The sequence below is a fragment of the Eufriesea mexicana genome, unplaced genomic scaffold, assembly GCF_001483705.2.
Source record: "Eufriesea mexicana isolate 0111107269 unplaced genomic scaffold, ASM148370v2 scaffold2566, whole genome shotgun sequence".
NCBI lineage: Eukaryota > Metazoa > Arthropoda > Insecta > Hymenoptera > Apidae > Eufriesea > Eufriesea mexicana.
Window position 1 is genome coordinate 146,129 of NW_016910631.1, and position 27,866 is coordinate 173,994.

The 27,866-nt window shown below is 33.3% G+C and overlaps 1 protein-coding gene across 1 annotated transcript in view; it reads left to right on the forward strand.

Moving 5' to 3' along the window:
• LOC108550230 (dynein beta chain, ciliary) overlaps positions 1 to 27,866 on the forward strand; it is a 194,535-nt gene that overhangs the window by 4,538 nt on the left and 162,131 nt on the right. Inside the window, 7 exon segments of the mRNA XM_017903927.1 lie at positions 8,472 to 8,702; positions 14,223 to 14,330; positions 15,983 to 16,202; positions 17,774 to 17,926; positions 18,559 to 18,767; positions 25,609 to 25,839; positions 27,048 to 27,251. Of these exon segments, the coding sequence (XP_017759416.1) occupies positions 8,472 to 8,702; positions 14,223 to 14,330; positions 15,983 to 16,202; positions 17,774 to 17,926; positions 18,559 to 18,767; positions 25,609 to 25,839; positions 27,048 to 27,251 (1,356 nt within the window).

Genomic DNA, 27,866 nt, shown 5'->3' on the forward strand with positions numbered 1-27,866 from the left:
AGCGAGGGCCTGAGGCTTCCAACGTGTGCGGACCACGTGGAGCCCTCAGGCCTTTGTCAGCCAAGTCTTAAGAGCCGTCGCCTAATTTCGTTAAATTAGGGATTTCCAGGATTCTCCTGTTCCGCGACACGAGAAGTCAAAGAAAAAAGGTAAAGCATTCAAACATGCTGAAGGCATGGTGCGGAAAATTCCGATGCCGAATTGTTCGACCCTATGACCTGGCTGTTGAAAGACCGTAACGGGTCTTCCTTGTTCCACGACGGAACACCGTCCAAACGAAAAGTCCACTGTCAGTCCTTAGGGACTGACGCCGCCTGAACGGAAAGTTCACTGTCAGTTCAGACTCCCCGCAGGGGCTACGGTCGAGCTTGGTCGGCCATAGCATGGGATTGGCGACCCCACGGTGCCTAGCTGACATGCACCTACGTCGAGGTGGGCTAGCAGCCTCAGAACGGTAGTGGTTCGCCACGAACGGGACGACCGGTACGCCCGTGATCACCGGTACCACGGGAGACCGATTTAGCCCTGAGCCGGCTGTCTTATGGCAGTCCGCCCGTCGGTCGTTGGCTTGGCCTCGTGGTGGCAGTGGTTGGAGCCTGCATCGCAGGCAAGGGCTCTCGAAGCCCGGCGTGAGAGTTGCGCATCGTACAGCTCGGGTGCTGTCCTCCTGAGGCAGTAGGGATTTAGAAAGGTCCCGTCCCAACACCAAGGGAGTCGACTGGTGCTAGCATCCCAGTTAGACAAATTGGCAGGACCGATTGTGTTCTTGGCACTTTCGGTTCGCGCTGGTTGGCCGTATCCCAACCCCTCCATAGGGGGGTGTGTGGGTGTTTTATCCCACAGAGTGTTTTATTTGTCGGATGGCTGGATAAGCGCAAGCTTCTAACAGCATACTATCCAAACTCGTGTCAGTTCAGACTGGCGAAGCACTCAACGTGTTAAAACTATTTTTAAAATAATTTTTAAGAGTTTCACGGGGTTGTAAGGTCTGTTACGCGAATGCGACAATGTTGCAGGGATGCGGCTTACTCTAAGTTAATTGAGTTAGACTTGGTTAGGGTTGAACTAAAGTGTTCTGATATACGACTGTTTTCTGGTGCTGAGTTGATCGTGATGAGTTTATCTTGACTGTCTTGGGATTTTGAGAAGAACTCTTCGTGCGACTCCTGTCTCGGTGGTTTTATAAATTCGTATGTCTTCTGACTGGTCAGTGTGAAATGTAAGTGGTGGATACGTGTCTTCCTATTGGTTGTGAATAATGTTGGCGGTGTGTATTAGCTTCGACGTTTTTCGGTGGTGTTGGTGGATGTTTAACCACTTGCGGTGAAAAGAAATTCACGGTTGCGCGTGTCGGAACAGTCGAGTGCAAATCACTTCGGGGCGCAAATAATATCACTGGCTTCACAATCACTTTCCATTTTACAGTTAAGGGTCAATACCGATAACTTTACACGACGAAGTGCAAGCAGAAACTGTGCCTTGGTAAAGAATTTCATTAACAGTTAACGTGCCACGCGCGTCATTTTTCTTTCTGCAACAATCGCCTGACGACGCGTGTAACACGTCGCTGGTGTTCCGGTAACAGAAGCATCTCGACGTGCGTGGCACGTCTTTCTACCGCAAGTGATTAAACAAATTGGGTCCTTATACCCATCGTCTTAACCTTTTCGCTACTGCAGGTGACTATAGTCACCGGCCACGAGACGCCATCCACACGCAACGGGTGACTATAGTCACCGACCACAAAAATTGAGTAAAAGTTAAAAGCTATTGCGATGGTCGGTCTGTAAGCGATCTGTAGGAAGGATTTTAGTAAAACAATCGCTTTGCTCCTGGGTAACTTTTAATCTGTCAGTACGCTGGCCGGCTAGTGCCCTAAAAACGCATCCCTCGCTGTTTTATAGGGCATGTCCCCTCTCCGTCGCCTCGTCTTCGCGTGTCCATAGCCTCTTCCGCTGAGTTCCGGCCCAGACACCCCAGCTTGGCGTCTAACATCCCCATCTGTGGCTGTTGTCCTTGGTCCTCGGCGAGGCCTTCCTAGAACTCCAACGAAGAGCTTTCTCCCGCCGGAAGACAATGGGCAGCGGTGAAAGTTGCCCACAGATCTTAGAATAGCTGGCGTAAACAGTCAGGCGACAGGCAGTGTCTCCGACTGTTTACGCCTAAAACACTTAAACCTATTGATGGCGAGACGATCGGTCGAGGGGTGCCGAACCTTCTCGAGTCGAAGGACAGGCAGTTAAATAAAGATCTTTGAGGAAGAAAGTCTTCTGAATCACTAGCCTCATCCCTTCATCCTTCGGCTACAGGTCTTTCCTCCTTTTCTTTTAGCATAGAATATGCTTTACACGAGGCCTTTGGCGATTTTCTGTAACGCTCTTATCTCTTACGCTTTGGACTGTTACTTTTCGATCCTATGGACGACGTCACTGCTGATACATGTTTAAGCAGTTGAAGAGATAATCGTGAGAGTTACAGTTTGCGAGGTGATTGGTAATCATCGTTCTCAAAATGAACCGATTCGGTAATCTCGGTGAAATTCTAGCTGGCGAAACCGTTGAAAAGTTCTTGACAGTTACCGCTGATAAAAATCCACTAGCTGCATCTGCACAAACTTCGGGCGGGCGTGCAGCAGTTAATGTTGATGGTGTATGGAGGAACACGGCGAACGGTTCCAAGTGTTGTGTTGGATCCGAACGAAGAAGTGAACGGGAAAACCTAGAACTGATACAAACTTTCTTGCGATCGTGTGAAGACGATTATACGGTTCCAGAAGATGCGTCAGGCTGCTAAAGAACGAATGCAAAATTTAAGAGAAAGAAAAAGGTTGCAGTTGTCAAATGGAAAGACTGGGGATGAATCTGAATCGGTTGTAAACACAGAGCAAAACGAAGCTAGATTTGTCGACGTAATTTCTGTCAATGGAGAAAAAGAAGAGGGTACCGAAACATACCGATTATCATGTCTGGCGATTTAAATCTCGATCTACAAACGCCTAAAGGAAAAGCTTTCGTTAATTTCACGAACGAAAGCTTCAATTTGAAATTGAAAAGTGATCCCTCGATTCCTACTACACGAGAGGGTACAACTCTGGATGCTGTATTTACTCGCAACATAGAAAATTTACCTTGCGTTAATTTCGTATCGTATTTCAGCTATCACCAGCCGATATTAGCAGCAGTTGATGATATTTGATCATTTTGTCAGAATTAAATTTAGCTGACTTTTATGTTCGTAAATTTATGTACCTCAATAGCATTAAGATTTGTGGTTAACTGTGCAATGAAAATAAAAAATTTTAATTAGACATTCCTTTATTCTGTTCAATTCCGCAGCGGCAGTCCTCATTCCTTAATTTTTAACAGTGAACAGCGAAAGGTGCAAATTTGGCATATTCTATGCGGGGCTTTAAATTCGTTAAAGCCGGCCACATTTTCCTTCAAGAGACTTGATCTCGAATGCTAAAGACTTCACGATCGTAATGTTTCCGTCATTGGCACGACGCTTCGTTCTCAGGGAAAGACTTCTACGGCTATACTCGTCGTAGTGAAAGGGCTGAGGGGGAATTTAATAACCCTTGCTAAGGTTCACCCAAGTGATGGACAGGTGATAACGAGTGTCTGCAAATCAAGGGATCCTAGCAATAAGGACACATACCAGTCCCCCATTTAACTTGGAACGTTCGGTCCTAGGGCTGCAATAAGGCTATTACTAAAATAATTATTAAAATTCTGTGACACGTGAAGAAATATATTACGTTATATCATAAAAAGCATATTATATTTTTTGATTAATCTTACATTTATTTAGGCATCCTGTTTTCTTATATTCATTGAGATTCAGCGTATACGGATACACGTTCTGTTAAGGGGAATAGGTTCTATGAGTAAAAGTCCGGAAACACGTGTCTGTAGATAATTTATTACACTCACTGGAAGCTTTCTTCGTCGTTAGTACGTGATGATAATTCCGAATCATTGCTTTCGTACCATATTAATTAAAACAAAAATGTTTTGGACACGTTTGCAGACTTCTTACATCATGCTAGTGTGCTCTGGCATGGCGGATAAAAATTGCTATTCTATATTATAAAAAAATGATAATTTTTCTGTAAAAAAATTTATTGGGTCGAAAATAAGATTTTTCGAAGATACCGAATCAACTGTTTTATTGTGAGAAAAATGGTTAAATCGAGTATTTAATATATTTAATCAAAATAGATATAATATTTTTTTTTTGCTAGTAAAACATCTAATGGCACAAATATTTTGAAAATTACCCGAAATTTTAAGTGAATTTAATGCGATGAGAAAATATCTTTCGAGAGAAAAATTATTTAGTTCGAGAAGAAATACAATTTTATAAAGAGATTAAATTACTCGATTTCATCTCAACAGCAAAAGTAAAACTGAATACGTGTTAAAAGATATGTTAAATTTTATTTTTATTAATTAGATACTTTAAATGTGTCGTTTCAATGAGTTTTAACCACTTGCGGTGGAAAGACGTGCCACGCACGTCGAGATGCTTCTGTTACCGGAACACCAGCGACGTGTTACACACGTCGTCAGGCGATTGTTGCAGAAAGAAAAATGACGTGCGTGGCACGTCAACTAATAATGAAATCTTTACCGAGGCACAGTTTCTGCTTGCACTTCATCATCAGTTGATGCGTCTTTATATTCTCTTCTGGAACCCCTCGAACGCTGCCTGAACGCGCCTCGAAGTGATTTGCACTCGACTGTTCTGGCACGCGCAACCGTGAATTTCTTTGCACCGCAAGTGGTTAATGAATATTACATTAGGTTATGTGTTGTTTGCTTGGTGCATGCAATTTATTTCAGCTATTTAACACTTAAACTACCGACTTGTAGCAAATAGCTAAATAAATTATACATAAATGTAGGATTCGAAATGACTGTGGGGTCGAAAGAATGTCGGAAGAGTTTGAACTTAGAACAAAGGTGACCGCATGCGGGAAGATCGAGTGGATGTGTATGACAGTGCGATAGACGATTGGAAGTTAATTTATGAGTGCATGATTGGGAAGGAAAGTCTGAGTGTGAAGAAAGGACAGAATTAATGGTTTAAATAAGGGTGCAGGGGCGCAGGCGATTCAGAGTGTGGCAGGGTGTGTCGGTCAGTGTGTCAGAGTTAGTCTGAGATTATGTAAGAAGTCTAAGTCAGTTTAACACATTGAGCGTCGGCGGCATATGAGACATTTGAAGCCTGAGAGCCGGCCTCATTCGCTTGTTTCCGATCAACGAGTAGCTAAAGAAAATATTTAAAACATACATTTTCTTAAAATACTATATTTTAATTGGATATTCGTCATTCTGTGGACATTTCACTATTACCAGAATCATCGGAATCACTCGAATATTCTAATGGAACAGCTCTTGATATTCTCCTTGGACCCAAATCGCTATCACTGTCATCGACTTGTATGTCAGAATCTTCTGAATGTATCGAATAATCTGATAGAGGGTCAGCAATATACTCGTTAAAAACTTCGCTCATATTATATGGATAAAATGTTACAGAATAATAAGACTTGTTATATTGTTCGACAAAAAGCGTAAACCTACGAAAGAGGTACTAACTAAGGAATACACTGTTTGAGAGTGATTCTTGCTTTGATTGTTTCTGAACCATCGTATACGTTTTATTTTCGGAGTATAACAAATGCAGATTGTCGTAAACGTGACAAGTGAATGCAAATTGATGTGTAAGACATCCATACAAGCAAAAAGAATCATCATCGCGAGGGCGAGAGTCAAGTGACAAACTTAGAAACCCGCGTTTTCACGGGACCGACGCTCAATGTGTTAACACGTTCGTCGCCCAACGTGATTCGCTTGAGTTTCTCGTAGGGCCCAAACCCTACTGCCTTAGCACCAGAAACTAAACGTTATCGGACTGATGATTTGGATGCGTCTGGTACAGACACCGTTCGTTGGATGTTGGTCAACGGACCCTATTTACAATTTTCCATTTCCTGTAATCGTTTTGAATTACTATCAGCGAATTTGCATTTTGCAAATAACCAAACGATAGAACAGAGTAGCAAACTTGGTAAAGTTTTACCAGTCATAAACATATTGACAGACAATTACGAAAAATGTAAAAAGACCACGACCTATTGTTCTAATTGCCCAAAATCACCTCAAATGTGTTTAGACTGTTTTAACAAACACATGCGACACAGTATAATGGATCCTATTATAAATTAATAAAAAGTATATTATAACGTGTATATTTTAATATTTTTATGTTGTATATCCTATATTTGTATTTCAGTGCTTATTCTATTAAATTCCTTTTAAGAATCCAACTGAAAATCCTATTTAACTTGAAAAAAAAAAAAAGAGCGTCACCCTATATTTGGGTGTCGGGGCCCCCACGGAAGCATTTAACAATCGCTCCCTTCTAGCATCTGCTTGTCATTATAGACATCTTTCTATTTGTTCATACTTTTCCAATAAATGCTTTACTGTTTCGTATTTTCTCTCGAATAGTCTACATTTCCTGTTTTCCTTATTTAGCCAATATTTGTTATACTCCTCTGTATTCTTACATCTAACTTTAGCTATTAGTCTTTGGTTTCCTTTACAGCCCCTTTTCCTTAAATATTCAGGTCTCCTATAACATCTTATCGTTCTGTACCTAGGGTTGTTTACCGAGTTTCTTATACAGTTGTCTGCATCTGCGTTTGTGCTTCTCTATCTCTTTCTTTCAGAATTTCGCGAACTAATTCTTCCCCCTTCTTCGTTTCCGAGTGTCCTATTCCTATCTAAATTAAATCCGTTAAATCAATTAAATTCGTTAAATTCGTTTCTGCTTAGATCTTCCGCTCTTAATCTACTGCTTTACGTATTTGTTTTATTTCTTTCCTTTTCTCCGAGATATTTCTTTAATAACCTCTGCTCGCCCAACTTCCCTATCTTTCTCTCATATTTCATTGCTTCTTCTCCTGCCTTTATTCTTAATTTATCTACACAAGTATATATATAGATATATAATTTGTATATAAATAAAGGATAGTATAAATTTCACAAAAGCAGATTCATAATTTTAGTAATTGCAAATATAAAATATCTGGAACATTATGACCTGTTTCTTAATTATAGTATTCTCGGTAATTTTAGAATTAAAAACATGATTCATAATCTTTTCATAATCTTCTTTCAACTTATACTTCGCTTTATATTAACTCACGGTCATTTTTATAAATATGTCGATTTATTCCAGTTTATTTTATTTAAAAAGAAATTTATTTAATTTATTTAAAAAACAAAAATTATAGTTTTTATAGTAATATTATAAATTATTAGTAAATTATTAGTTTTTAAACTAATACTCGTTACTAATTACTACAGCTACTAGTTTCCCTTTTTTCCGATTTTAAATAATAGTATTCTGATATAAATGAAATAAATTTCTATTTAACAATACGATAAATAGGTGTACATTATTGTTAGTTAGATAGTAGAAAGGTTTGTCATCGATTGAAAGTTAATACTAGAACTACCGTGTATATTTAAATGTATATTTAAAAATATATAATATTTATAAAATATAAAATGTTTATGCAATATTTTACATATATAATATATTGTGCATTATAAATAAATAAATACGTACATACCTATATAATTTTACATGTATGTAATTATATATATGTGTCTATAATTATGAAAGTGGTCTAAGTCATCGACTTAAGAGGAACGATTTTATTATTTATTTCGTGTTGCATTCATTTATATTACGATAAAATATATTTATTTTCTACAAAACTGTGAAGAATTGAATCGTTAGATTGAGTTTGTAGCTTTATCGCAATTAATTTTACAATTTATGACGTATTTAAAGGCCGAAGTTTTTAATATTTCAGAAGTAAATATAAGTGACTTAGACCACTTTCATAATCATAGAATATTCAATTATATGTATATATATAAATTACAATCTATACATATATTATAATCTATTACACGTAAATCATACATGATTATATACTAATTATATATAATAAATTTAGCCATATCTCTTCAGTACTGGCAAGGAAAAGTCCGACATGAGTCATTTTGACTGATTCGGTATTTAAAAGTAAAAGATACAAGAGCTGAGCTCGTAAAAAAGGAATTAAAAATCCTTTTAGAACATTTTACAGCTCAATTAATTCGTCGGGTCAGATCTTTCGAAAAAAGCAACCCGCAGTGTCTCCGCTTTCATTTTTCGATGAAAGCCACGAAAAATAAGAGACCCCGCTTTCTTTCGATTCTCCGTGTTTCCTTCGCGTAGATTCATATATCCCGATCAGGAAGAGAAAAAGATCATCAGAGGAAGCATTCGTTACGCCGTTATCAAAAGATCCATAGAAAGGCAATCAATCGTTCGCGGACACTAGACGCGGAATTTTTTCTTTCTTTATTTCGATGATTACTAAATTACTCGACTTTCACTTTCAGGAGTTGATTGCTAAGTTCTTTGGCACCGCGACGGAGATGGTCCTCGTGTTGCAATTGACACCCGCTGGTCTCCTAGTGCCCTATCTCGAGATAACGCAATCCAAGAGAAAGCAGACGTATTTCTTGAAGAGGAAACCCCAAATTGTCACCGAGAGTAATTACAAAGATCTGTTGATACCAGGTGACATGGCGCCGAACCCGATCGAGGAGCTGGCTGTGCTCGTCGAGGACGTTAGTATATTTGGACTTCGTTCATATAATATATGTACGTAGAATGCTAGGGTCTGAGAGTGAGTGCAAGGAAACACTTGGCCCTACCTGGTTGATAATGGATAATAAACAGCAGCCTCGGGTTCAGCTCGAATGTTCAGGGTTGTTGTAAATTATCGAGTGACGCTCGACATAGGACTGCAACGGATTAAAGAACTCTGCAAATTACTGGGTGTTGCGCCATATGGATGTGGATGAGCTCCACGCGGAGGGGGCAGCGTATGGTATACTTGTGATGCCCCTTTTTCTCAGTGTACCGAATCCCTTACGAGACACTGAGCACTTAGGTGGTAGCAAAGCGCAGATTGTGGTTGTAATTACGCTTTATTCTACGATTATGATGTGGGTGTGCGTGATTAGTGTGTGTGTGGTGTATCGTCTTCTCCCTTGCCGTTTTTCGTTTCGTTTTCCGTCTTCCGTTTACCGTTTTGCGTCTTCCAGTTCTAGTTCACGTCTGTTGTGTTTTGTCTGAGCTCCAAAACCGTCGTACGTCATCTGATGTGTTTTGTTTGATTTCTCACGATCGTCTGTTGTCTCGTTTTATAATTTCTTGATCGTCAAGAAGGACGGCGAGGTGCGTCTTCCACGTATTATTGCCATCGCAACACTGGGGGTGGAACACATTCGAACGATGGCGTACCATCAAACGGAATAGTCAAAAGGTTGCACCGGGAATTAAAAGTGGCTATCAATTGTCACGATACTGCGAATTAGATAGAATCGCAACACTGGGGGTGGAACACATTCGAACGATAGAGTACCATCAAACGGAATGGTCAAAAGGTTGCACCGGGAATTAAAAGTGGCTATCAATTGTCACGATACTGCGAATTAGATAGACGTCTTACCTATCATTTTACTGGGTATTCGCACCGCAATCAAGCTCAATTTAAACGCTTCCGCCGCAGAAATGATCTACGGCACGAGAATTCGCCTAACCGCGAATTATTTCATTCCAAATAATCGGGAGGTGAATTTCAAGTTCGTCACGTGGTTAAAACGAGACTTTAAGAACGTCTAGCCGCAACCGGTTCGCGCATAAAGAACAGACGAAATGCCTGAAATGCTGCGCCATGAAGCGGTACATCTCCATTCACGACAATTTACAAATTTCTATATTAAATCTTCAATATCATATCGTAAAAGTGGAAAATTGGTTAAATACTAACAAAATCAAAGTCAACACCATTAAATGCGCACACATCGTCTTCCCCTTACGGAAAACTGAGCACCTAACCTAACCTAACCTTAAATTATATAACAGCACCACTAGTAACCACGGTGAAATATCTGGGTCTACATTTAGACAAGAAATTAACATGGAACCAATATATGGAACAAAAAATTAAAAGCATTAGAATACGAAACAAATCTATGAACTAGCTAATACCAAGAGAAAGTAAGTTCAACATGAATAACAAACTACTCGTATATAAATGTACAATAAAACCAATTTGGACCCACGGAATCCAGCATTCCAGGACCCATTGGACCTAGGGAATGGCAGCAAAGTCGTATATTCAAAAAATGGAAAGAACACAAGCAAAAATTTTCCGTACAATAATAAACGCGCCTTGGTATATCAGGAATGATGACATTCGTAAATCACTAAACGTTTCCTCTGTACAAGAAGAAATTATTCGTTTGACGAACAAGTATAAAGCCAGAATCGACATCCACGCAAACCCACTAATGACGAAATGTTACGTCGACACAGTTAGAAGATTAAAACGTAAACATCTGAAAGACTTAGTAGAATCATAGTTGTTGTAAATTAATCTCGGTCATGCAACGATGGTGACAGGCCTGTTAGAGGTTGCAGGCCAATACCGACCTTTGGACTTCAAGGATCTTCGATACTATGCAGGCATTAAGGGGTCGGTTTTGGGATTTAACCGTTTGAGTGCCACGGGTCATTATTGTTTCCCAATCGATATTTGCCAAGCGGCGCGATAGCGCTTGTCATATTCCGTGTCCAAAAATGCCGAGCGGCGCGATAGCGCTTCTCATATTCCGCGTTCACCAACCGAGCGCGCTGATTGTCAGCTTCGCAGCTCAGAGCGCTGGTACTTTTGGACACAAAATAGAAGAAGCGCGATCGCGCCGCTTGGCACTCAAACGGTTAACCTTTAGAGCGCTATGGACGCATATATGCGTCCGGCAAAAGTCACCAGCAGGGTCGGTGGACGCATATATGCGTTGTTCAATTTTCTCGGTCTTCTATGTAATAGTATTACATGTAACTTTATGCGAGACAAATATATGTGTGTTTCTTAGCAACTGCAGTAAAAAAAGACAAATGATGGAACAAATAATAGACGCAAGGACGGGTTTATTCTTTTGTATACCTGTTCCGAGTATCATTAGTAACGTATTAACAATATTAGTATACGTATAACAATATTAACAATATAAAAAAATTTATCATACACAAATAAACTATTAATTTTTGTTTAGTTTCTGTTCCTTATTTTTATGTTAAGTTATATTGTAAATTTTATTGATTCTAATAGATAATTGATGCTTGAAAATGACGTTCTTTTATTATTTAACCTGCTGCAAAAGAATTACAATAATAACTTGTTAGTTGCGCCTTGAACAGTTAATCAACAGAGCTCGGACTAGCGAAAAGTATTCCGTCCACAGTGATCGTAAGCGTTAAGCACGCACAGTCCCTCTGAAGCGCTTCGACAGAGAGTCGTCAGCACTCTAAGGGTTAAAATGTATGAAATATAATTACAGTCGCGTGATTATTACAACTCATAATCGCGAGATTTGTCACGAAGAATTCGCGACGAATTAGACTCCTCGTTAGAGTGCAAAGGGTTAGGAACAGAGAATGAGATCGACGCAACAGTGAATTGTTTCAGCAAGGACATAATAAATGCGATCCGTTCATCTTTGTCCAATCAGGAATTTATAAGAAATCACTCTATCCAGACTACATAAAAAGGAAAATCTCAGGAAAACGCAAACTCGGAAGAACATGACAATCTAGTACTCTACTCATAGAGAAGCTCGATAAAGCTATGGTAAAATTGACGAAAGTCCTTCATAATTTCAAAAATTACTGTTTTCTAAAATTCTAGGGAACTTGTCCGAAACAGTGTAAAGCGCTTTTAAAGTATTGTGACCCATAGGGTCGTGTTTAAAGCTCCTGTTTTTTATATTCGCATAAGTGTATATATTTCACTTATATTAAACTTTATATATCTATTGCTGTACAACTGAATACGGTTACTCCTCTGAAAGCTATGCACTTTGATTTCCTTCCCGAAATGCCAACAAGGGTGATATCTGGAATGCATGTGGAAGGACAAGGGACCGCGTGCAAGGATTGTGTTCCGTTCCGGAAAGTGTGGTCATAGCATAACTCTTACTTTAATTTTCCATAATTCTAAAGACTTTATTATTTTGTGTTACGACTGTTACGCCGAAGGTTAGACGTACCTCGCCGCCCTCTTAGCAGATTAAGTCATATATCTAAATGCGAAAGTTCAGAAAATTGACAAGTACCAGACCCGACAGATTGGACCCACGTGCGATGGACTCACCAGGCGAAGGACGGACATTACCTATGAATCACGTCATTGACTACCGAAGGGCAACTTTCTTGACAGTTCTCACTCCTCAACCAAAAGTCCTTCTGACACACCTACGTCCAATCAAGATTGTTAAAGAGGCTATAACGCAAAGGAATAGTAGTCAGTGGAAAAACGGTGGAAAAACTGTATAAATCTTTATTGAACGGGCGAACGGTTAGAACTAGCCTGTTTAGGGCCACGCAGGTCACAGAACGTCTCCAGAACACGTTCGTGCTATAGGATGCCGTGTTGTAGGAGGGTTCCCGCAATTTATGAATCGTGTTATAGTGAAACTGCGTTATAGGATGCCGTGTTGTAGGAGGGCCCCCGCAATTTATGAATCGTGTTATAGTGAAACTGCGTTATAGGATGCCATGTTGTAGGAGGACTACCTGTATAAATAAATCTGAATGCAGAACCTGCATTCTTTGCGCTGGAGAGACGCTCACTCTTCAGTCGCCATTTGATAAAATTTCGAAGCTCGATATTCATTAATATGTCAAATTTCAGATAATGTAACGGTGTACGAGGTATCGAAATCAAATAATTCTACGTGTTTATTATCATACGACTTCTTATTCACTTCTTATTCACAGAAAAATATTGTCAACTTTATAACAGAAAATTTTTAAACTTCTATTCTTCTTTAGCCAAAAATCGTCGAGTTTATAACCGAGCAAAAGGTTAATATGTATCATGGTCTTCTTATAAAAAAATCCCTAAAAAGTCGATTTTTATTAACCAGATTAAAGGAATATCCCCTTAATTTAAGTACAAATTCAAATTCTCCATTATTATCCATCGTTATCACCGCGTGTTATAAATTATGACAGTTATATCATTTTAATCAATTTTGGTTCGTACATAATAAGTGGAAAATTGTTATGTGCCACTTCCTTTAATATTGAGAAGGTTTTAAAGATTTTTCGAAATTTCGTTTCGGAATTACATCATTATTTATTGACCATGGAAATTATGTGTTTTTATTTATAAATGACAAGAAAAGATTGACTTCGAAATGGTGTATCTCGAAAAAAGAAAATCGTACGATGAGGAATCAAATTTTCTTTTGCAAATGAAGGATGGTATCGTTTGATAACATAAACAAAAATATTAAACAAAAATTACTCTACTTGACATCGCTTCGCAAATATGGCGAAAAATATTTTTCTTTTTACGTCTTCATCTTCAAATATTTCCCAAATTAGAGTTGGTAGTTGATTTTTTTCTGCTAGATTTGGATTCAGCACTCAAAAATCTATAAGCAACCACTTATCGTTCACAAGAATAGTATATATTTCTATTTTTGTCACTCGTGTACAGAAACTCAAAGCATTTCTGTTATAAAGTTGAAGACCAAATTTTTCTCATTAGCATACAGACAACTTATTTATAAATTATTCTTATAGAATTTTATTTAAGTTTATTTACATTATAGTACATTATAAATTTTAATATCGATTTTTAAATAATTTTTAGAATTTTGTTGACTCGTAATTAAGAATTGCCTTTTGAGTGGGAAGGGTTAACCGTTTTCTTCACTAGATATAAAAGAGTGCGATATTTTTTATCTTACCAAAAATCCTTTCATCTTAGGATCGTATTATTTCGATATCGTACGTTAAAATTGAGAAATTGTATATAAATTTTTGTCCTATTTCAGTCGCAGAATATACTGAGACAATTTGTACTGCGAATTACGGAGCACCCTGTATATGAATTCAATTTCGAAATTAACTCTGCATTTTCATCTAAATTTGTATCATATTTGGTCGTGTGAATATTTTTGTTATTCCCAATTTACCGTTGATTGTATTTATAAACAAAAATTATTGTAATTTAATCACTATTACTATTACTATTACTGTTCTTTAAATAATTTTTGTGACGATTCCAGGCATATGTACCTATTTTATCTAATCCAAAAAATCACGTTGGTTGGCCAGAAGTTGTTCGAAAAGATGTAAAGAAGCAAGTATACGATCTTCGAAGCTTAATATGGCAGGTAGGAGAAACTTTTGTTATTTAAATAATCAGGAAATTAATTTCATCTTTAAGTAATATTTTTAGTTTTAATATTTGTTATAATTATTATCTAATATTATCATCTATATTATTATCTAATTATTGTCTTGCACATATTTAGTACAGCCCTTTTTATCCGAATTTCGTTAACACGAATCTCCGGTTTATTAAAATTATAATACATAATGCTTATCTCAGAAATATGAAAAAATGTACATAAAATTTTCATTTTTAGGGGTAAGAATGTTTTTATTCTATTAATTGATTAATTTTCTGTCTCTATATCTACGTCAATGTATTCCAGACTTTTCTGCTATACACTGCGATTCTATGGATTTCTGCGCTCAACTCTCCTGTAATATGATCTGCTCCGCTCTGGGGAGGCCAGCAATAGTGGTCGCGGCACGTTAGGTTGAGTTAGGTTACGTTTGGTTATATTACGGTTTGTTATGTTAGAATAGGATAGCTATGACTTTTTTGCTACACACTACTATTCGGTGCATTTCTGCGCTCTACTCTCCTCTAGTATGTCCTGCTTGGCTCTGAAGAGGGCAGCAATAGGGTTCTCGTCACGTAAGGCTGAGTTAGGTTACGTTTGGTTACGTTACGTTTGTTTAGTTTAGGACAAGATAGCTTTGACTTTTGTGCTATACACTGCTATTCGGTGAATTTCTGCGTTCTGCTGTGCTGTAGTATTTTCTGCTTGGCTCTGGGGAGGCTAGCAATAGTGTTCTCATCGGTTATTTGTTTATCTCTCATTTTATATTCTGTACAAAAATTTGTATCTTATGGTTTTCGGGGCCATTGATTACGAATCCGAAGAAGAAATAAAAGAAAAACAAAATGGCAGTCAGACATATTAAAAAAATATTGCATTCGGCTGAAATTTGGTATTTAAGAATTTTTGAGGTCGTTGATTACGAATCCGAGGTCAAAATCTATAGAAACAAAATGGCGGTTCCAATATGGAGGACAGACATGTTAACAAAATATTGCATTCGACTGAAATGTAATATCTAAGAATTTTCGATGTCACTGATTACGAATTCGAAGTCAAGATTTCAATGAATACTCAATTTTCAAATTTCAAACGACATTTGATGCACTGAAATATATATAATAAATGTTACACACTAGCAAAATGTTGTTGTATACTTCGAAAATTCATCTTCTGGAACACTGTGTGCCATGTGTAGTGCCTATTGTTAACAAAGGACGAAGAGAATACTAAAATTACCAAATTTAAATAAATAATGATACTTGTTTAATTAATATTTATCTATAAATACTAAAATTTCTAAAATCATTTCTGTTATTACGATGCGTCGTAAAATATTTATTCTTGTTTAAGATTATCCAACTATTTTAATTCAAAGCATAAAATAAATATTGCCGTACCAAAAACTGCAATTTATTTCTGGCGATCTTATACTTCACAATAATTTATTGATGTATAACTACATTTTAGTTTACACTGTTGCTTGCAGAGAAACAAAATTTTAAAGCTATTTCATAAAGAGTGATATATGGTAATATAGTAAATACAGCAGTGTCTACTGCACAAATAAATTAAACAATTGTGTGGAATATTGTTTACTGGTATCTACATTTTATTATTTTCATGAAACTCAGGTAAGAGGAAAGATAACTGGCCAGACTTTACTACCAATGCCAATGGGTATCGAAGATATCCTCGATCAGCAATTTAATTCCAAGATAGACAGCACAAAACAACTTCAATTAAAGAACAATATAGAAGAAATCGTGATAAAATGGGCGACTCAGATTAATGAGATCCTTAATGAAGAGTTCACTACATTTTCGAAGAATGGAAAGCAATTTCCTGTATCTGGTAATTTCATCATCTTTCAAATTACGTACATACTACTCGAGGCTATAATTTTTCTTTGGTAACAATTACACGCGATACAATTGGAGTTAGGTTTGAACATCAAATATCATCTTGGGTCCAAGAATTGTCGATTTTTGAACTATTGTAATTTTGTTAAAAAAAATTCTACAGCCGTGAATCTCCACTTAACTTTTCACTGTGATAGTTTAACCCTTTGACTGCCACGCCGAAATCACACGTTTCCCTCAGGATGCCACGGAAGTGCACTGCTAGATTCAAGATTTATTCTAATATTTTTTTGATGTTCTAAAAGTTCGTGTATTTGATTCACGATACTGGATATTTGTAATTGTATCACGATCATTATCATATAAACGTAATTATGATTCACTACTACGGTGTTACAAGATTTTTGTAAATCAAAAGGAACATCCTTACGAGTAGTTGGTTCCTTAAATTAAAATTTTCCTTCATACCCTTCATATTATCGATAATATTCCTATAATGGTATTTAAAATATTTTGCATTAATATTTATGTATAATTATCCATTTAATCCAAGTACTGCGAATTCTCGTATAAATTTTCGAAAGAATATTACATTTCAGTATCGATGTTAAATATTTCTTTCTTTTTTCTCGTTTTCTAATTTTTTAATCGTTTGCGTACCACGAGTCGCTTTCGCGCTCTTCAGATTTCGTGTCGAAAAAGCCCAACGCATTTGACCGATACAGACAACTGACGGTGCGTTCACAATTTGCCGAAACGCGCTTATTTTTAGTACTACACACTACACAGTTCCGTAAGTTACGTTGTGGCAACTTTATTAAGCCAAACGTATTTTCGTCTAAACACAAACGTTGGAATGAGCGTTGTAGCGGTCCTTGGCTTTTTTCGACCGCGTTGTTTGAAAACCCTTTGGTACGCAGACGGTTAACCCTTTGACTGCCACGCCGAAATCACATGTTTCCCTCAAGACGCCACGGGAGTGCAAGATTTGCTCTAATATGTTTTTGATGTTCTAATAAAAATTTTTAATCGTTCAGTGGGGCAATTTTATTTCAAAGTATCTTCTAATTGGCGGTTATATTCAAAATGCACCAACTGTCAATTTTCATTCAATGTTGGTCAATGTAGTTTAAGTAGTTCAAGCGGTCCGGCCACCAATGACTACCGTGGCGCCATAGGAGAAACCGTGGTCGGTCATATATGACCAATGTGGCAGTCTAAGTGTTAAATGGGACACTCTATATACAACATTCTAAATAGCGGAAAGGTTAATAGTAGCAATTAAACTATATTTCTCGTAGAATTATTATTAAAAGTTTAAAAACTTTTTTAAGCTAGATAAATTTTGTTTTTCTTTGTTTTTATCTTATTTGTGTAAAAAATAGCTAGACATTTTACATTTTAATATAGTACAGTATAGTATAAATATATTATATAAAATATATTACATAGATAGTATTGCATAAATATATTATTATTATTAATTTATAAGAAAGCTTATAAGTATTATTAATATTATTTGTTTATTACTAATATTATTAATATTATTCTCTATTTTACTAGAGTTAGATTATTGGGACATGAGATTAAAGAATATGGAATCGCTGTATTATCAATTAAAAGATCCAAAAGTAGTGCAGATAGACATATTCTTAGAAAAAACGGCAAGTCCTTATTCCGAGTATTTTAAAAATTTAGTAAGGAATGTAACTGCTGGTAAGTGATAAAACCCAAAGAAATCATCAATCGAAATTATTTTAGACCATATCTATGTTTTCTTTCTTATAATTTTCAATTTATTGATTTTTTCAATGTTCATTGGGATAACATTGTCTTATTTTTAAGTTAAGCAATACAACAACTTACCACTGACCATGAAATTGTAAATACGTAACTTTTAGTTTCATATGATAATATCAAATAACAACAATAATGTCAATATTAATATATTGAGAAATATCCACTTCATTTTATTAAAATAATTTCAATTTCAAATCATAATGTTGTAATATTGATATATTAAAAACATTTAATCTTTTTGGTTAAAATAATTTCAGCTTTATATTCTAATATTAAGTAAGAATAAAATTATAATATTGATAACATAGTACACAATAATAAAATAATATAAAATAATAAAAAAATATTTAGTACTTTAATATTATTCAATAACATATTGGAAGCTTTAAGATTCAATAAAAATATTTTTAATCTCTATTTTGAAATAAAAGAACCAAGAAAAATCGAAATTGTTGTATTATACTATATTTTACACTTATACACTATATTTTGTGCTATAGTATACACTTTTCAGTGAACTTCATTTGATTGATTAATTACTTGTTCAGCATTGTTGGAGACCAGAGATATCAATCTTTATCTAAGACCTTTAGAACCTCATTTTCAAGAAATTGAAAGCACTGACGTCAGGGATATAATGTTGAGGTTGAAATTGCTGTTGCATTGCGTTTGCTTAATGTGGTCGAATTCGAAATACTACTCTATGGAAAGAATTATTGCTCTTTTGAGGGAAATATCAAATTTGTTGATTTCACAGGTATTTAATTCACCCTGTATAAATAGCATTTTAATATTACATTTCGTTTTATATATAAGTTACGGTGTAATTAAAAGTATATTTTCTCGAATAAATGCATTGTTATTCATTATCTGACTTTATCACTTTATCATATTTTTCCGAATTATTAAAAAGTAATTTTGTTAATGCTTTTTTTATGTACAATATAAAGACCGATATTTATTTATAAAACAATGTTTAAACTTTTGTATTTCATAGATCTTTCCAAGTTATGATCATTTGAAACTAATAATTAAAAATTTTATTTCTCTGTATATTTTGCGCTCCACCTTTTTCTTTTTTAATAACTTTTTAATAATATTTCCGGGATATAATTATGCTTTGACAATTTTTTAGATCTTATAAAATGATGCTGCATATATATTTTACATGCAATTCAAAATTTGACCATTTTCTATCATCTTCCTATAATGAATGATAAAAATGTGTAATGAAATGCTAAAATAATTAGACTAATTTGTTATTTACATAATTAGTTATTATATTTCTTACCGAATTTATTTAGCTAATTGTAAGAAGAACAAATCAAATTTTTTATAAATCTTGTAATTTATACAAAATTTAAAAATTTTAATTCTTTTTCATGTACATATGTATTTCTGAATTAATCGATTTTTTGATTTTCTAATTTTTTACTATTCAATTTTGAAAAAGTATTTCATTAAATATTTAATGTCATGATATTGTAACACATGATTATGTTATTACGTATTATTACAAAAGCAAACAAGAAATGTTTTATTTATAAAGGACACAAATATTAACATGATTTGTAGATGACCAACAAGTATTATGAGATAACTCTTGGAATCGGAATATTTAAATATCTTCTTCCAATATTAGAACATGATTAACATGTAATTTGAATAATTTCGACACAGCGATGCAATGAAACTTTATCCTAAATTTATGTTCTTCGTATTTGACAGTATTATCGATATTTTCAGGATGGAATACATAATTAAAATTCTTATCTTACATTTAAAGGGCCTATGGCATTTAAGTGGGCGTTAGGGCTCATTTCCATCTATCCTCTATAAAAAGTGAAATTCCAAACTTTCTAATGGACACCCATGTAAAATAAATTATTTTGACATATTAAGCCAGGGATTTTCAATCATTTTCATCTGATAACACTCATAACCTGATTTTTAAAATTCAATAGCACAACGGAAGATATATTTTTTGACAAATTGATAAGAAAAGATAGATATGTAATTCTGATTCATATGAAACATCAGTATTTGTATTTAATAATCTAACGAAGAAGCAATCAGTACCATCGATTAATTAATTAATTACTGCATATTTTAAAAATTCTAACGTTATATTCACAAATTATTGCCATACACTAGTGTGCAAGGATACACTGATTGAAATCACTGTGTTAGTGAGGAAGCAATTTTTGTTTATATTTTTTCATTGGAAATTACAAATATATAAATTAAATGGGATACAATTAATAGATTAATAATAAGTAAAAATAGAACAATAATATTTATAAAATAATAATAAATAATGACAGTAACAATATTTATAGGATAATAATATTTATGCAAGAGTAATAAATAATAATAGAGCAATAATATTTATTGAACAATAGTAACAAATAATAGAATAATAACATTATAGAAGAATAATAAATAATGAAATAATAATCTTTGTAGGACAATAACAAATGATAATAGAAGAGGTTCTATTATTTTTCTTTATCTATTATTTATTTATTATTAATCTCATCGTCGTGGATCATCCATTTACTTTTTGATCCTGTCAATACCGAATCTTTTCCTTCTTCATTTGCTGTGCTATTGCACGTTCGAGCTGACTCTGGGATTTCCAGACTGCCAAAGTACTTAAAATTTCCAAGACTTTCGAAACTTTCAAAACTTATTAAGATGTTCAGAAGTTCGAGACTTGGAACCTTCACAGTCTTGAAAACTTCGAATGATTTAAAAGTTGAAATTTGATTTTTATCTTGTTGGTTATCAATGATCGACGCACTGACAGAGATCGACAGTCAAATTAACCCTTTGTACTACGATTTAATTATGAAAAAAGTATGCATCGAAGTAATATTTAATATTATCTAACCATTAAATACTTATTCCATTCACGATAAAGTTAGATAAAAACTGTGGAAATTTTTCGAATTTCATGCACGTTAGAACGTGTGAAATATAATTATAGTCGCGTGATTAGTGTAGTACAATCATGAGATTTGACATGAAGAACTCGTGATAAGTTAAGCTCGTTATTATAATGTAAAGCGTTAATAACGTAACATGTTATATTTTTTGTGCTATTTATAACGAATAAGTGTATCTTATAAACTAATTAAACACTAATTAATCTTATAATCTTATAATTAATCTTATAACTAATCTTCTAAACTGATTATGAACATGAAATATTTAAAATTCTTATTTCATATCTAAATATTAATATGTAAAATATTTAAAAACTCGAAATATTTTGTCTCATTAGCCCTTCTTGCATTGAACAGTTCAATTGAATTCAGTATTTTAATATCAACGTTAAAATATTATTATACAACTTATTATTGGCAGCAACAAAAAATTTATCAAAATTCGTTTCGCTGTGAATGTGTTAATGAATGACCTTGGATTATGATACATCACCCAAACCGAAGTAACTATACCAGTAATGGTAGACTGGATTGCTCTCATAATTATTGTGTAACAGAGTTTCAGCACATGGACATATATGGTTGACACGTATGAAATATCGTTTCTTTAAAACTTGAGTATGATGACACAATATTATTACTATATTTTATGCTACTATTAATCGGTATCATTTAACTTTATTATAATATATATATGTGTAATATATTGATTGCTCAGAATATTTATAATAGTGTAGAAGCGAAAGGGGGGAGGGGGTCATAGACAGGATTGATATAGATATATATGAGCCGTTCACTGCACAAGTCGATTAACTACACTTTTTGAAAAATCTTAAATTTAAGTCTCAAAGCACTTGGTATATTCATAACTTTTTATATTTATAATAACTTTCCCCGATAATTAAGATTAACATCATTAAACGACAAAAATTTTTTGGCCACTGAATAATAAATAATTTATTTCTGAGGTCACTTTCATTAACTCCGTACTCTAATGTAAATCGTTGCAATAATGCAACTCAAATGCACTAGAAAGCCATGAACGATAACGGTGAATTTTTTAGTGCCGTCTTATCAGAATTTAAGTAAAATTTAGTAAAATTTAAATTTATTACTTTTTCACTTGCCAAATCGATTAACTCTTCCAGTAACATAAAAATGGTAACATTACTAACGATTACCTTTTGGCTATTTTTTCTTATAAATTTTATATACCGTTAGATGAAAGTTGCATTTGTATTTATGCATTCTACGATATTTATTTCGATTTAACGATTTAAAATATAACGGGAATTTTAAAAAACGATATACATTATTTCATTGTATTTCTCCACTTTTTGTTTTATGGAGTTAATCAATTTGTGCAGTGAACGGCTCATATATTCTCTCACATAGCAATATTGATAATGATAATTATTATATATTTCAAAAATAACAAATAACAAATAAGGTAAGACTAATGCTACTCGTTGATACTATTTCTCAAAAACTCTTTGATACATATTTGTCACGCTGGCAACTCACTGACCTCACTCTCATACTCTCAGGGCTGCATTCGTTTCATCCCTACAATAGAAATAGTAAAACCTCGTTATTTCTCTTCATAAATAATCAAAATGTATGTATATATGAATTTTTATGTAATTTTAAACCTTATAAAAGGTACTAGAAATTTGTATAAAATTAGCATTTGGAGGAAATTGTATAAAATATAAATTAAATCAATATTTTTATGAAATTCGAATAATTTTTCATTTGACAACTAAGAATAAGAATGCCATTGAGAAGAATTTTTAAAGAAATTTTACTGAAAATATTATGCAAGAAATAATTTATACTTGAATGAAGTAATATGGAAGTTTTAAAAAATAAATGTGACATTTCGAATAAATTATATGAACATTAGGGTAGTCTTATATTGTTATCCTAACTATAAGCATAATCTATGATAAACTAATATATTTTTATCATTATAACTACATATAAGAACAAGTTATCGCTATAATTAGGATAAGAATATATTAACTCATGAAATCTAAAATTAATGATTGTTTATTAGAAAGTAAAAATAAAAGAAAGAAAGCAGACAAGAAATTCTATTAATATCAATCTTTTAAGATTCTTAAGAAGTTATATTACTGAGAATAACGAGTGTATATAATGATACAGTTACATTACCGAGAATCTTGTAAATTACATAATTTATGACAAGTGTTCAGAGAAATAGCGTTCCAAATGAAAGTAAGCCATTCTACCATTACTGGTCACTTGGCCTAAATAGAAAAAGTAATGAAACTGGACGAGTGAGTTCAGCTTAAATTAAGCAATCTGACGTTTTAACGATGGCACAGATATCGTACTTAATTTGAAATATCACAGGAAATATTAATTTTCTCGACATTGTGCTTTAATTACATAATTTTTCATTCAGTATCCCACAAAGAAATTAAATCATTTAAAAATTAAATTACATAGTTCTATTTAAAAAAAATAAGTGCAGTAATACTTTGCAATTGCATCAATGTACTTCTAAAAAAGATTGTACTGCACGATTATGAATTATATCAAACAATGAAAAATTTGCCTTATTTTCATAGTTCTTCTTCTATTGTTTCAATAGAAACAAGTTATAGTTGTCAGATCCACCCTGTATAGAATCTTAGACAACATATGAGCCGTTCATTGCACAAGTTGATTAACTCCACTTTCTGAAAAATCTTAAATTTGAGTGCCAAAGCACTTGGTATAGTCATAACTTTTTATATTTATAATAATTTTCCCAGATAATTAAGATTAACACCATTAAAAATGAATCATAAATAATTTATTTCAGAGGTCACTTTGATTAACTCCGTACTCTAATGTAAATCGTTGCAATAATGCAACTCAAATGCACTAGCAAGCCATGAGTGATAAAGGTGAATTTTTTAGTGTCGTCTTATCAGAATTTAAGTAAAATTTAGTAAAATTTAAATTTATTACTTTTTTCACTTGCCAAATCGATTAACTCTTCTAGTAACATAAAAATGGTAACATTACTAACGATTACCTTTTGGCTACTTTTTCTTATAAATTTTATATACCGTTAGATGAAAGTTACATTTGTATTTATACATTCTACAATATTTATTTCGATTTAAATTATAAAGGGAATTTTAAAAAACGATATACCTTATTTCATTGCATTTCTCCATTTTTTGTTTTTTGGAGTTAATCAGTTTGTGCACTGAACGGCTCATATAATTACATAATGATTTAAAATGAAGAAAAAAATAATAAACAAAGAAGGTTCAATTTTGAAAAACATCTTCACCAATATATGACGATAATCGAAAACGTTCAGGACAATGACTGTATAATCAAGAACATGCAAAACACGTGCCAAAACCACGTCATTCGGAGACTTATTCATTGCTATTCCTGACAACCTAGACTACAATTACGTTGGAATATAACGTAACTAAATTGGCGAAATGCATCTAGAATTAATAAGAGAACTATTATACCAATTCTCACGTGTGAGAATTCGTACGAAAACTTCGCACGAGAACTTCAAGAATTCAAATCTGAAATTCTGTTACATTTTTCTATTCCCCACATTTTACCCTAAAAAAATTTCCCTTTCTTAAACACTTGGATTATTTTTTAATTAATGCTTGTTCATTACTTTTCCTTAAAGCTAGCTTCGTCATTACGTCAAAACATAGAGCAGATTAATTAGTGAAATTTCTGTGAAATTAATAAAGGAATTATTACACGATAATGTAAATTTTCATGTGTGGAATATGGACACAAAATTCATATAAGAACTTCGAGGTATTAGAATACGAAGTTTCGCCATGTTTCTGTTTATCAGACTTTAAAATACTGTTGAAGGATTAAAAGAGAATAATTATATTCGACAATCGAGAAAATTTCGAACATTTGTTTATGAACAAACATAATGGTAAAAAAAAATTAATCGTGTTTATATTTATAAATACGAATAAAAATAAAAATTCGACAACTGGAAATTTGCATTCAGTACACATATGCCTGATAAATCTTCGAACCCAATGTTCTCGAAAATAAAGTTCTATGTGAAAAAATTTAATTCTTCTTTTTCTATTTATTTTTTCATCTTCCACCATCAATCATTATTGTTCCAGTTTTATAATTTCTTGCCCGCTTGTAGCATTAATAACGGGACACCCTGCATAGATTCAAAGAAAAATACCTAAATATATTTATTTTTATATTATTTAAGAGTAGTATTTGAAACTAGTCATTAAATTTGGCATTTAGCATATGTGTATCACCAATTTGGGACTTTTCAGACCCCTAAATACATATAAAATGTATTTTCCTTCTAAAGGATCGAATTATAGCGGATTAAAAGAAAAGATAATTTAAACTTTCTTGAAACCCCAAATGGATCTACAAAATTAAAAAAGCAATCAGAATTTTCAAATTACTAATGTTAGATATTTAGATATTCAGATTTTATTGGATATAAATTACATATTACACGTATGTAAATTAATATTTGCGAAAAAATGTATGACTTTCTCACTTAAAACTAATTCGAAATAGTAAATAAATAATTTTAAAATTAATTCGAAAGCTCGCATTTGTATTAAATACGTTTGTCATTTAAATAATTTTTCACAGGCAGTGAAGCATATAAATCCGTCAACTTTATTTGAGGGAGACATTGAGGATAATAAAACGAAGATAGCGGAAGTGATACCGCTTCTGCACAATTATCAGGAAATGTTTCGGCAGTACAAAGAAAAGACAGAAGGCTACTTTAAGTCGCAAGAGCCTGTGCCTTGGACATTTCACGAGAAATTAGTTTTCGAAAGGATTCACATGTTTGAGAAGAGGCTTAAAGAAATTGAGGTTTGCTAAAAAATAATTTGTCTATCTAAATAAGATAAATCGATGGGTGATATCCATCAAAAAATTTGCTTCACTTGATTAATATTTGTTCCAAAATATAATTTCACCAGATATCGAGAAATTGAGTATATTTTACTGAAAAACAATATTTTAAAAATTTCTAAGTAGCAGTTATCTCCGAAATATACAATATATGATATACAATATATGAGCCGTTCACTGCACAAATTGATTAACTTTATAAAACAAAATTGGAGAAATGCAATGAAATAATGTATATCGGTTTTAAAAATTTCTTTTATAATTTAAATCGAAATAAATATTGTAGAATGTATAAATACAAATGTAACTTTCATCTAACGGTATACAAAATTTATAAGAAAAAGTAGCCAAAAGGTAATCGTTGGTAATGTTACCATTTTTATGTTACTAGAAGAGTTAATCGATTTGGCAAGTGAAAAAAGTAATAAATTTAAATTTTACTAAATTTTACTTAAATTCTTATAAGACGGCACTAAAAAATTCACCGTTATCATTCATGGCTTGCTAGTGCATTTGAGTTGCATTATCGCAACGAATTACATTAGAGTACGGAATTAATCAAAGTGACCTCTGAAATAAATTATTTATTATTCAGTGGCCAACAAATTTTTGTCGTTTAATGGTGTTAATCTTAATTATCGGGGAAAGTTATTATAAATATAAAAAGTTATGACTATACCAAGTGCTTTGACACTTAAATTTAAGATTTTTCAAAAAGTGGAGTTAATCGATTTGTGCAGTGAACGGCTCATATAGTATACAATCTACAATCTACAGTATACAATTTACTATATATTCAGTAATTTCAAGCATTTATTTCGCATATGTCGCATATTTATCACGAAATTTAAAATGATGAATAATTATTATTCTATTAGATCATTAATAAAATGAATCTAAGTAACAGGACTAAGAAATTTGGCAGATTTTTTTATAACAAATTTGAAACTTGATGAAGCATGTTGAATATTACTAGAAAATTAGAATATGCAAACACAGAATGCAAACACAGAATGCAAACACAATATGCAATACACAATCATGTCTAAAATCATTAACGACGTTAATTTGTTCCTGCAAATTAGATTCTAGTTTGTCTACGTAATAAATTTTATAGTAATTTTTTAAACGTGGCAAGTTACTATTGCCGTTATTTTTTATTACAGTCACTATTTTCCACGGTGCAAGATTATTTGAAATTAGAACGGATAGAAATGTCTGGTTTAAAGGCAAAGTCACTGCTCTCCATGACAAACAATATTTACGAAGAGTTTGTCAAACTATACCAACAATTTGGAGATGTACCCTACGAGGTTTTAACACCCGAAGAAATACAGTTTACCGAGGATTTGACTAAATTTTTTGACATTGTAAGCAACTTAATCATTATGATATAATAAATTTAATTACGAATAATAATTTGTTCTCTTGAAGAGGAAGTACAGGTAACCCTCCTATAACACGGTAGATAGGTTCCTAGAAAATGCCGTGTTGTGTAAAACCGTGTTGTATGAGACCCAGAGTCAGTACAAAAAGGGGGGTTACATTTCGAAAACTTATTAAAAACAATTTTTTTTTAATTCTACATAAACAACTTAATTTTTATTAAAAATATAAATGTATGTACAACACAAAACAAAAAAAAACAAAAATATTATTTTAATTTAACGCAACTTTAATTTAATAAATTTCTTCGTCGTCACTTCTCAGTATAATCAACTGAGAACGTTTTTTCGGTGGAATGATATCGCCTTCACTTTCAGAACTTCTTTCTTCATTTAAAATAGACACTTCTCAGTATAATCAACCGAGAACGTTTTTTCGGTGGAATGATATCGCCTTCACTTTCAGAACTTCTTTCTTCATTTAAAATCCTTGCATCTCTTTCTCTCTTAAAAAATCTGTAATTTTACTGTACTTGCTGGTTCTTACGACGGCAAGCCTCGCCGCGGCTGTAAAAGTACAGTGTTGTATAAAAGTTTTTG